General features: G+C 47.8%; 1 protein-coding gene across 2 annotated transcripts in view; it reads left to right on the plus strand.

Moving 5' to 3' along the window:
- The window catches only part of LOC125946390 (uncharacterized), a 65,853-nt gene extending 53,939 nt beyond the window's left edge, over positions 1-11,914 (plus strand). The window contains exon 2 of one of the 2 annotated variants that reach the window (XR_007467541.1): positions 11,447-11,914. Coding sequence is in view for 1 of the 2 variants with exons in the window: in XM_049669395.1 (XP_049525352.1) it covers positions 11,447-11,763 (317 nt within the window). In the remaining variant the exon portion in view is untranslated. The remainder of the gene's footprint in view (positions 1-11,446) is intronic. The other variant, XM_049669395.1, reaches the window with a different exon arrangement.
- The last annotated feature ends 585 nt before the right edge of the window (positions 11,915-12,499 follow it).

Here is a 12,499-nt window from a genome sequence, read left to right on the forward strand (position 1 = left end):
CGACTGTACGGTTGTCACTCGGGCTCGCTACGCAGCCGTAGCGCGATCTATAGACGCTGACACAAGCTACGCAGGTGCCTTTTATACGGTTCGCAATTATAAGTAGTCTGGTAGCGATTGTGTAAAGTGCCGTTGCGTCTGAAACCCAGTGTTCGATTATAATATCTCCGTAAACGTCCACATGCGTTGGCTTACAATGAAATTCTCCCACGGTGACATTCCTGTGTGTCCCGTGCCTCCATCTATCTTGTAATGCACTCGGCTGAGGTAGCCCTGAGGTGCGTGTCGTGCGTCAAGCCTTAGCAGCCCCGTTCAGTGTAATGCTACGCGGACACTGTATAGGGTTACGCCGGAGTGCGACTTCCTGTCTGTCCAGCTTTCTTTTTTTTTTCTTTTAAGTCCATTCAACGTGAGCCTTTGTAAGCATGACCATTTAGGAGGTGACAGTCAGGTTGCCTCTATACGACGAAGGGGTTCCATGTCTTCTAGCTGCGCACGGCTTGCGGGCGATGAACCTGCTGCGCGCCCGCAGCTGCACACAACTGCTTTATAGAGGAGTGTGGGCGTCCAAATGTTTTTGGCCTCTTCGAGGGAAAGGGACGCGCGGAAAAGGGCCGGCATTGCGCACGATGCGTGGATGCCTGCGGAACTGATGAGTACGGCGCGCGCTGGTTGGCGTGCGTGTCCGAGGACGCCGAGTTCGTGCATCCCGTGACCGTCACCAGGGGGGAGGGGGCGCCAGCGTGACCGTTCGGACGCGCAAAACCGCGTTTGCATGCGAGACCCCGATGCTGGAAAGACAGCGGCGGTCACCTGCTTCGTGGGACGTGGATCGAGTCGAGTTCGCAGGAATCCTCCGACGTGCGACCGACCGACCTCGGTTGTTGGTGTGTTCCCGGCGTGGAAGAATTGAGATGCGGGAGCATTGTTGTCACAGAGGTTGGCAGCATATATACGTTCGCAGAGATGATGGTCACTGCGTAGTTGGCTCGTGACCGATATTGACGGCCGTGAGTGCGAGCTGCTGGCGCAGTGCCGCTCGTTTGTTACGCGTCGTTGCAGCCATTGTCAGTGCACCGCGCGGTGGCTTATAGAAGCGTGGTTCCTGCTGTCTTCACCCTCGCCCGAAGTACATCTCGTTGGACGTTGACTGCGCGGCTTGAGTTCTGTGCCTTTTCTACCGCCTTGCGTACATTTCCCACGTATGACTCTGTACTTCCGCGGGAACTGTGCGGTCGGAGATGTCCTTAGCACAGACACACCGGTGGTTAGAAGCGCCTGAGCAGCTTGGCCTCCTTCAGCGCCGTAGGAGCCCTCTATACTTTACCGACCTGTACTGATAGCTAGGCTGTGCTTTTGACCGAGAGCTTGCTTGGCCGAAGTTGGGCTTCAGCACGCACGAATGCTGTCGTTTTGCTATGTTAATTGATACCAACGAGATGCTCCACTTATACTGCGAAGTACTGAGAAAGCATCCTTACTTACCCTGCACTCACGCTCCATGATATTTGCGAACATGTATGAATATGCACCATGATATTTGCGAACATCAGAATAGTGGTGAGGTCTTTTAGCAGCGTTGCTCTGTACGTGGACACTCGCCCTCCTCGTGACGCCAATATAGCCCGTCGTGAGCGAGTTCTATAGCAGAGCGTACACGCCGTTACCTCTTAACACTTTCAGCTGCGATTGCGCGCTAACAGTACACACCGCGCGTGTTCAAATGATGCTTGGCGCGAGTGATGACTGTAACCGTATAGTGCGACTACGCGCGATGTGCTAAAGCTTAAAATTTCTGTAATTAACCGAGGTATCGCTTGGAAGTGACATTAGTGGGGACGCGCGCGCGCATGTGTGTGTGTGTGTGTGTGTGTGTGTGTGTGTGTGTGTGTGTGTGTGTGTGTGTGTGTGTGTGTGTGTGTGTGTGTGTGTGTGTGTGTCTTTGTGAGAGAGAGATGTGGGAGGGGACGGCTTAGCGAATGAACAATCAGCGACCGTAAAGGAAGTGCCGGGTTTACGCTTCACGGTTGTTTTGTGTTGTAATCCGAAAGACAGAGGCTTCAATGGAATGCGGGACAAGCTGCAGCGGTCTGATTTCGCGTGTCATTGGTCCTGCTTGCGCGCCGCGCCCTCTTTCACACAGACGTTTGCAGAACATCCCTTCCAGGACGAAAAAAGAAAATTGCGGGATCTTTCCTTCGTTAATGCAGTCAATTTGAAGTAGTTATCTTTTATTAAAACAGACCTGTACGTATCCGATGTACGCAGTTTTCTTACAAACTATGCAATACATACGGCAAAATCGGCTTTCCCGCGAGTTCTGAAAACTTGTGATAAGTCATATGCGTGCCTTGAAGAAAACGACGCTTTTCGCTTACGCACGATATCTTAGTTGCACCATGGAAAGCAAGAGGTTATAGTAATTTGCTGAAATCCGCAGGCCTTCTATAGAATTCTGTACTGAACGATGTGAAATCTTTGCGCAAATTTTCGTGAACTTGAGAATGATTTCGCCATTATGTCACTATACAATGTTCACGTCACACGTTCGATGCTGCATGCATGGTTGTCATTAGAATTATTGTGATGATGATGATGATTTATTGGCATCCCCTTTGAAACGGGGCGGCGACAAATAGTCACCTAGCCTGCTTGATTTAATCAGGTATACTATACATGTTCTTTATCTAGCATTTTTGTATACCTCTCATTATTATTTTTCTTTTTCAAAAATATACCTTGTACCACTGCCTATATATGATTTTAAGAGATCAGGTCGTATCCATCTTTTCCCTGCTTTTTTTCCACCAGTACTCTAATCGTATCTTGCTGATCTCTACGGCTTATCTGTTTATGTTTCCTTCCACTTTAAACCCAAGCGCTTCTGGGAGTTGCACGTTACTCGTAGGGTAAGCCTTGTGCAAACTCATCTCCACAACGGTTCTCGCTGGGTGGATCCCGTCGCATTCCATCAGGATGTGCTGAGTGGTTTCTGGATCTTTACTGCAGCATACACATGTCTCATCTAGTTCCGAATATTTGTTCCGATATGTTTTCGTCCTTAGAAAACGGGCTCGAGCCTCAAATAGCAAGGCACTGCCCTTTGTGTTATCGTACAGATTTTCCCTTCTAATTTCTTTCTTCTCATTCTTGTAAATCTCCATTGTCCTTTTTGTTTCCATTCTTTGCATCCAATTCACCGTCTCTATTTCTCTCACTTTCTTTCTGATGACTCCTGGTTGTCTATTTACAGTTTCGATTATCCTGTACTTGGTTGCCAACTTCCTTGACCTCTTCCTCCATTCTGTGTCCACGCTTTTCATTTAGAGATACTTGTGCACTTTAGCCGCCCATTTATTTTCATCCATGTTCCTGAGCCTTTCTTCAAAACTAATTTTGCTCTGTGCTTCTCTGACTTCAAAAGAGGCCCAACCCATGTCACCCTGCACTGCCTCATTTGTGGTATTACCGTGGGCTCCCAAAGCCAACCGGCCCTTGGTTAACTTCCAAACCCGCCAATATATCCGATTTTAAGCATATAATGGCATTTGCGAATGTTAGCGCTGGCACCATTACTCCTTTCCAGATTCCACGCACCACCTCATACTTATTGTGGCCCAACAGTGCTCTGTGTTTCATTATTGCTGCATTCCGCTTCCCCTTTATTTTCAGATTATCTTGGTGGTTGCTTGAGTAATTCATTCCTTCGTTTATGTGTTCGCCGAGGTACTTATATTGCTTCACTATGGGTATTACTTGCTGTTGAATTGACACCACGAAGTTACTCGTGTGTTCGTAAAAGATCATAATTCCTGATTTCTCTGTGCTAAACTTGAGGCCTAGATTTGTCGCTGCATTCCCACAGATATTCGCAAGTATCTGTAAATCTTTTTATTGTCCGCTAGTAGTACAATGTCGTCTGCGTACATCAGTCCAGGGACCTTCTGTTGCACCATTTGTCCATTACGCATGTAGGATAAATCAAAACCTAATTCGCTGTTTTCCAGTCGTCTTTCTATACCCTTGACGTAAAGCGTGAACAACAATGGTGACAGAGGGCATCCTTGCTTCAATCCTTCCATTTCATTTCCTTTTCTACCTTCCCATACCACTTGTACTTGGTTGCCTCTATATATCTCCCTCAGCAGCTCCACGAAATCGTCATCTATGCCTTCGTATTGAATAACATCCCACAACAATTCCCTGTCTACGTTGTCATAAGCTCCTTTAATATCTAGAAATGCTATCCATAAAGGTCTTTTCTGAGCTACTGAAATCTCTATGCACTGAGTTAGTACAAACATATTGTCTTCTAAGCGTCTGCATGGCCTGAACCCATTCTGTAGTTCCCCCAATATATCGTTTTTCTCCACCCACTTCGACAGTTCTAATTTTATGGCTTGCATTGCCATTCTATATATCACTGACGTTACTGTAACTGGCCTGTACGAGCTCGTCTTATCCTTATCTCATTTGCCTTTGTAGATGATTCATCTTGCTTTCACGCCATCCAACGGGAATTTTCTTTGTTCTAATCACTTGTTCTATGGCATTAGTCAGCAGTGCCTTGCTTTTTGGACCGAGGTTTTCGATTAGCTGTATTGGGATTTCATCGGGTCCTGCTGCCGTGTTGTTAGGGACATTTTCTGCTGCCCTTTTCCAATAAAAGCTTTCTATGCTAAATTTTGATCTCTCTGGCCTCTCTGCTGTTGCTGGATCTGTTGTCTGAACTACGCTTTTTCTCGTGCCGAAGTTATCCCTAATAACGTCTGTGATTTACCGCATCGCATCATCTCCTTCGTAGATGTTACCGTCTTCATCCCTTACAGCCGTTTGCGAGTTTTTAGTTGGAGCTCCGAGTGCTTTTATATGGTTCCAGAATCTTTTTGGAGCGCCTTTGTCTCTTTTGTGAATGTTATGCACCCAACGTTCACTTGCGCGTTTAATTTTCTCTTGCACGAGCTCACTCGCGACCCTTTTCTTTTCTCGGTATGTATTTCATCTGAGGAGCACCTCTTCTTCTTGTAATCCCAACTTTTTGGCTTCTCGATGAGCCCTAGATGCCTCTTTACGCTCTTCCATAGCTTGTTTTATTTCCTTGTTCCACCACTTACGTGGTTTCCTCTTGCCAATCCAAGAATTGTTTTGCCGTGTCCGCCTTATTTCATGCTGCATAACGTCCACCAGTTCCTTATATTCCCAGACTGCTGTAGGAAAAGCCTCAATTTTCTTCTCTATGTTGTTTGCGATCTCTGTTATTTGCTCGTCATTCATTTTTAAAAACTCTGAGGCTATTGGTTCATGTTCTGCGCTAGTATCTCGCCCAAACTTTAATGCTAAACGTCTATGATCGCTTCCCAGGCTATTTTTTCCATTTTCGTCTATTATCATTTGGTCTAGTTGTTCGTAGACCATTTCTGAGACTAAGGCGTAGTCGATACATGACTGCCTGTTTCCGCATTGCCACGCTACCTGTCCATGACACTTATTCTCCCTGTTAACTACTAATTGTACCGTTCGCTAGCCGCGACGCCACGCGTGCGATTCCAAACAATATGTCAGCATAATTTTTATTCAGGTTATCTAAAGTATGTCTACAAATCTGAAAAATAAGGATTGAAAATATAAAGTATAGGACAGCTGATTTAGCTACGCGACAGCTTTGTCTGATAACCCTATGCAGTATAGAACAGACCTGTTTTCTTTTAATATACATGGACGCTATATTGTAATTGAGGGGGGGGGGGGGGGGGGGAATGGAAATTTCACTTGTTTTATCCACTGCCGCGTAAACGCCTAGTCTCTCTCGAGAGAGTCCAGGCAACAATAGCAGCGTGTTCGGAAGCGGCGAGCGCACACATCTGCGCAGCTCCGCAGGACGTCTGGCCGGGAAATTGGGCAAGCGACGCCACTAAGCGAAGCAACGCCAACAGCAGAGGCAGTAATCGCCGCGCGCCGAGGACATTCGATTGTCGACGTTGGGAGCCAGCCGCGCTCTCGAATTCAGTTCCGGGTTGGATTCGAAGCGAACGAAACGGCGTGGAACAGCGTGTGTTGCGCCTAACTTGCGCCACAACCAACAACGGCGGCGCCGCCTCTCACGCGCCGTCGTGTTCGCTCGTTTCAGAAGACGGCTGCGCGAGGCGAGGAGTTTTTAAAGCATGCGAGACTCCCGTTTTTTTTTTTTTTTTTTTTTTTCACAGCGGTCGTCCGATGATATCGGCGAGCCGCGCTGATAAATGCAGATCTCGATGCGGGCAGCCGTTTGTGTGAACTGTCGTGTTCTTGGGCTGTGTATTTCGGGCACGGTAGTTACGTGGCGAAGATATAGGGGTACCTTATAGGCTGACGCGTGATGCGTGTGGAAGCACGCGCGGTATCAGGAGGAAGTGCGATTAAGTTCGAATGAAATGCAGTGGCTGGCTGCTTCGTAGTTTCGTGCTGGCGTACAGGAAGTTTACGGGCTATGGATATAAATATAAAGTAGGATAAGTTAAATCAAGCCTGCAATGGTGGTGTGTGCTAATCTCGGGGTTCTACCACAGGACACCAACGAATTCGAGAGCTTGCGCCTAAACCCTGAGGATATTATGAATATGCCAAAATTTATATTTTGGCCATCCGACTGATCTGTATAAGGCTACGTACCTGACAATACTGAATCTTGCACCGGATAATCTAAAGCGCTCGGTCATGTTTTACTGGCTGACCTCATTGTTTAATAGAATGTAGTTGTCCGTCCTGAACGAGTCGCGTATGTAGGTAGCATAATTTCGATAATGAGAGAGCTGCTCCTAGACCGTGTGTAGCCTGTTTGCTCTTTAGGCCGGTGTCAAGTTCCTGCGTCTCTGTGCTAGTTAAACAGCAACCACCTTACGACTATTGTGGAGATTTCAGGGAGTCTTCGTGTAAGAAAAAATTGCGATCCACCTGACTGTGGCGAACTGGTGCAAAGGTTCGTGTTTCGGTGTCTTCTAATTATGAATCCCGCCATTAAAGAAAATTCGTCCTGGCCCGGGGATCGAACCCTGGACCGCTGCCTCGGAACCACGCCGTTTGATCTTGCAAATTAGGACAAATTTTCTTCAACCGTGAGGTTCGATCGCTTTTAGAGGACACCTTATAGAACCTTTGCAGCAGTCTGCTGCTGTCGGGTGGATGCCATTTTTGTTTTCGTTCATGAAATTTATTTCAGCTTGTGGTTTCCCGCATAAATTGTATAAATAAGGAGTGCTTTGCATTCCCCCCCCCCCCCCCCCTTTTTTTTTTTTCTGCATGGGGACAATATTCGGTCGGTCACCGCCACGAAGAAGGTGCAGCGTTCCATGGCTTCCTCCCCCGTTTGCAAAGGGAACAAAAAGCAGTTGTGTCACACCCTGTATACCCGCCCTTTCGCAGTCGGTGACGAGGCTACGTTGTCTTCTCTTGTAGGTTAACGTGCGTGCTGCCGGAGTTGCCCGGAGAAGTCGGGAGAGGGTGAAAGGCAGAGGGAGGAGTCTCTGCGGGGCAGCCAGAAATTGAGTTCCACAGTGCCGTGGGTTTTAGGCGGGGTGGCCGTAATCGTAAAGACGGGTACGCAGTGGGGCGCGTGGGGGGGGGGGGGGGGGGGGGATGAGAGAGAGGGAGCAATGAACCCGGTTCGGCGCCGCGACTGCCATACGTCTCCCTGGGGAACGTCAGAGCGGCGTCGCGCGCCTCCTCCCCCTCCCACACGCGTTCTTTAATGGGGTTGGGCAGGGCGCCCCGGGCACTATGCAGCAGCAGCAGCAGCAGTGCAGGGATTCTGGGTGGTCGAGCGTCTGCGTGGAACGCCGATAATCGAAGTACGCTGACGTGTGCGCATACTTTGTCAAGCTGTTAAAAGGAAAGGGGAAAAGGAGTAAAATAAAGGAATGGGGCAGGAGGGTGATGGTGAGGTGCAGGGGGAGAAGGGAGTTTGTAGGGCGCTGCCTGCGCCAAAGTGGGCGTGTGCATTTGCTGTTTCGACTGTCGTGCACCTGTTCTTGTCTCCTTGTGCTCTTGCATTTCGGATTTCTGCCAACTCTGTCTTTTCTGTCGTTCTCTCTTCAACGCTGCTTTCACCCGACAAGCACTATGTAACGACAGCTCTTCCTCTTAACCATGCGTATTTCGAAAACTTCTCGCAGTATAGCTTCTTCGGTTCGGTCATTGTTCACTGACGCTCACGCGTCACCTCTCCGTTTGCATTCTACTGCATGGTAAAGATACTTGCGGAGTATAACGCCAAGGTGCCCTTCTGTCGCCGTGGATTACGCTCGAGGGCTGGAAGATGTCTTCAGGTTGCGATCCCGTCAGTAATCTGGCTTATCGCCGGACTGCACACGGCTTGTTTTGTTTCGACCGTGCTGGAACCTTGTCTGGGACCTTGAGCCGGCCGTCTCTTGTAAGGCGCTAAGAGAGGCCAGCCGAGATCAGACGTCGCAGCGGCTAACAGCAATCCGGGCGCGCCTTGTCTCGCGCCCTTCTGGCGAAGGCTTATTTTGCACCCGTGCTGCTAACAACAACAATCTCGCGACAGCACCGAGTGGAAGTAGACCATATGGCCCACCCTCAAACCTTATGCGCGGCAACGCTTGTTTTGCTTTGCGAGCTCATGATGCATCACTTCCGCTTCAGGCGCGTGGAAGGATATCTTGAAGCAACAGAGTTACTCTAACTCGAGCATTGACCCGAATAAAGTCTTTAATTAGGATTCCTTGGCCATCGTTCGTTTTTCAGCGGTTGTTGATCCGGCAAGCTCACCTTCCTGTTAACTGCGAGCGGCTCTTTCATTTCTTACGCTCAGTCGCTCTCAGTAACTCCGTAACTTGCGGCGAAAGCATGGGTGGCGTCAGCCAACCAGAAAGTAGAACCAGGAGAAGGGCTGCCCGATTGTTCGCCTCTATCGCCTTCTGCCGCATGACGCTGACTGAATGGAAGCTTCGTGAGGATTAGTAGCGACACCTCCCCCTTTCTCTGGAACACGCAGGAGGAGACTCGCCTGTTTACGTTCGATCCAGGCCTCGCTGAATACCGTGCATTTTAGAATAGTGTTTGAGAACGACGCTGTCACGACCTGTGACGTTACCGAAAGCTTCGTGGTGCGGAAACTGGAACATGGCGTCGCCACCTGTCTCTCTCGATCGCTTTTCCGGTGCGTTCGTTCTATCGCTCGCTGTTGGTCGGAGTATTCTGCTGTTTCAAAAGTTGGATTAATAATCTAGCTTTTTAAACATTTTAAAGTTATTTTTTCTGTTGGGTCGTTGGGCTTGCTTCAAGCACGTTCGTGCATGACCTATACGTGCTAGGGGTCACCGGACGTGCGAGCCGGGCGGCTCGGGTTGCAGCTGTTCGGTTGAGATTGCTTGTTCCGCGGGGCGGACGCTGTCGTTTCAATTTATCGCGCGGCATGTTATCTCTTTGTTCCGCCTTGTGCGTGTGTCCGCACTGATACGGTAGGCCTTTTTCCCGCTGTTGTGTGTCGCGAGAAATTAAAGTAAAAGCGGTGATTGAAGGCTCTGGGTGCCTGTTTTGTAGAGCAGGATGAGTGGTGGGCAGGTCGTGCGCATCGAGGCACACTATTAGCGAGTTACACGGTACCCAGGCCTTGTTTTTTTTTGAGCGCGTCTCAGTGCGTTGGGTTGGCGCTGGACGTCTTGCAGGCGTGTGACGGGGTGTGATGGCCTGATCCACGTGGCCTGATCCTTTCGAGCAGGGTTGGTACCGTGGTCGGAAATGAGCCGTCGGCCGAATGGCCGTGACTGCCCCGATGGCCAAATCGGGTTCCGAGCTCGGATTAAGTGCGGTGGGGTTCTGCTGCCTCGGCAATTCCGCCCTTTTCCTTGATGCATCCTTGCACGGCCAGTGTGCGAACGCTGATCACTGGCGGCGCGTTGCAGAGATGGTATACTGATGAGCTTTGAATTAGTCTGGAGCTTATGGACAGCCAGGGTTATCTGGAAGAGTAAAAAAAGAAAAAGCTTAATGGGAAGATATTTCTTTTCTTTAATGTGGTGGGCCACTTAGGGTTCAGCAACGGAGCCTTCTGGGGGACTGAGAACGAGAAGTATGCTTACATGCTGCGTTTCCTGCAAAATTCTTCACCTTGGAACTGGAATCTACTCTCGATACGCACATATTCTTGTCGTTGTCACAGATGTATTAAATTTCTCCTTACTATAGGGCTCGGCAGTCATTCGAATAAATTAGGTGGTCACCGACCCCTTGCGAATTCTCAAGCCAAATTATTCCAGTGTACACCTGGCTAAAAGAGGAATCAGTTACCCCGCGAAATATGTCGAACAACAAGGCAGACATTGCGTATTCACTCAGGAATGTGGTGCTAGCATTTGCCTGATAGTTTTGGTCCTCGATTATCTTGTGCAACACTTTCAGTATTTTACTTCTAGGGAAACTAAAGCAAAACAATAAATCAACTTAGACTGATAACATAGTCTTCGAAAACTCTGCTGTCGTTAATTACACTGCAATAGCTCAATTATTAGAAGAGCAAATGAAGCTCAAAGTTTCTTGTTTTTTTTAAATTTCCCGCGGAAACCCCAACGTCAGCATTTAAGTGTGACGTCACAACTTCTGAAGTACTTTTTCATTTTTGGGCCATGTTGGCTCAGTGAAAGTTCGTGAAACTTGCCACATTCAGTCTTGAGCTCCTTTAGAACACAATGTAGTTAATCTTTACCACTAAAGAATTAACTGACCTATAAGAGGCTGTCAAAATCCATGACGTCACGGTGAGCTTGTGCGGGAACTTCAAGGTGGTGTCGCCACTTGCCTCTGTGTTTTTCGTTTTTCTGGCTTACCAAGCGGCTTCTCATGGTAAGAGTGGTGTTTTCGGTATTGTGGAAGGGTAATGTACTGATGCAGAAGAAATAATTTTTACCTTTAGTGCCCCTTTAATGTTAGATGCAATATTTTTGTCATTACAGTTACTCTTTCAATCTTGACAAAATGCCTCACTCATAAGATGACCTGTGGTTATTTCTCTTACCTCTGGTTTTTGAAAAGCTTTGAACTGTGTTTATAGAATCAACTCATCATTTGTGAGCGATACCCATGACTTGTTGAAGATGGCCTACCGGTGGCTGTGAATGAATTCCATTGATGGTAAAAACAAGGGGCATTTTTTGAGCATTTATTGTGGGGCTTATACCAAAGATGGTATAAGCCCCACAATAGTTATAGAAACTGTAATCGCGATACTATTACATATAATGCTGAAATAAAAAAACAACACACCCTAGCTAGCCCTAGCTTGTTCCATGACTGTACATAATGCACTTGTTAGGATCGGCATTCAGAAATGAAACACATGGTATGGCAAGTGTGAAATGTACGCGTTGTTGGTATTCTGATGTTCATGCAAGTCAGTTGCAAGAGCAGAGCTGTGCACTAACCGTATGGCTGTTTATGCTTTGACACGATGCAGGAAGAGCAGGCGCCCTGTCAGGCATGATGGAGGCTGCCCTGGCTCAGCAGCAGCAGCAGTATGACCTGTCGCAGCTAAACTACACAAATAACAACAGCAGCAGCCTTGGCGGGCCAAGGCGGCCACAAAAGGACGCACCGGCTAGCACTACCTCCTCATGCACGGACTCTGTGCTGCTGCAGGATGGGGGCGATGAGCTGCAGTGGTGCGCCGACTATCCCTTTCAACAGGTGGGCCTCAGTCTTGTGTTACAGCTAAATGTTTTTATACGTGAAGTAACCAGTATAGTCGGCACATTTTTAATCATACGAGCATGAATGTGACATGATAGTTACTCAACTTTGTAAGCCGGAGTTGTGGCATGACTTGATAATCGTGTAATGGCCACCACTGTACTTTGATATCCGTAAAGCACACACGCAGAAAATGTGGGTTCAGCTCCCACCTGTGGCAAGTTATCTCTGTCCACTGTCTACATTTTATGTAAGCTTAACACTTCTCCTATGCTTTCTCTTGCTTCATTGTCTGCTACTTCGTATGGTTCTTATTAATGATAGTTACTGTGACATATATAACACTGTTGTGACTGAAAGCCCTGATATTTCAGGCTTTTTGAGAAGAGCAAGCCGTGCAACTTGACAAATCCTGGTCAGCACATGTGCATGCACCAGCATACATAAAGATAATGGTAGAACAAACTCAATTCTTTGTATGTTTGGGAACATGGTGTGGTGAACAGTAAAAAGATATATAATGGTAATATGGCTTTTTATCAAGAGTTCTGATGCATGTACATGTGACTGATGCTGGCTAATGGTTGCCATGGCTGCCATCACCTAATCCCATTTAAAGCCGCTGTCTGCACTGAGTATAGGCCAGTGACTGTTAGATGAAGCCACCTGCTGCTTCTGGAATAATTTTAAACGGTTTGTTACACTTGTACAGATATAGGTTGCATATTGCTTTTTTGGCTTGTTCGCTGGGTTGTAAAAAAAATCCCACAAGCATTTAAGCAGCAGGAAATCTCACTATTTGCACCTGTGGCCACGTACT

The sequence above is a fragment of the Dermacentor silvarum genome, chromosome 6, assembly GCF_013339745.2.
Source record: "Dermacentor silvarum isolate Dsil-2018 chromosome 6, BIME_Dsil_1.4, whole genome shotgun sequence".
In the NCBI taxonomy this organism is placed as follows: domain Eukaryota; kingdom Metazoa; phylum Arthropoda; class Arachnida; order Ixodida; family Ixodidae; genus Dermacentor; species Dermacentor silvarum.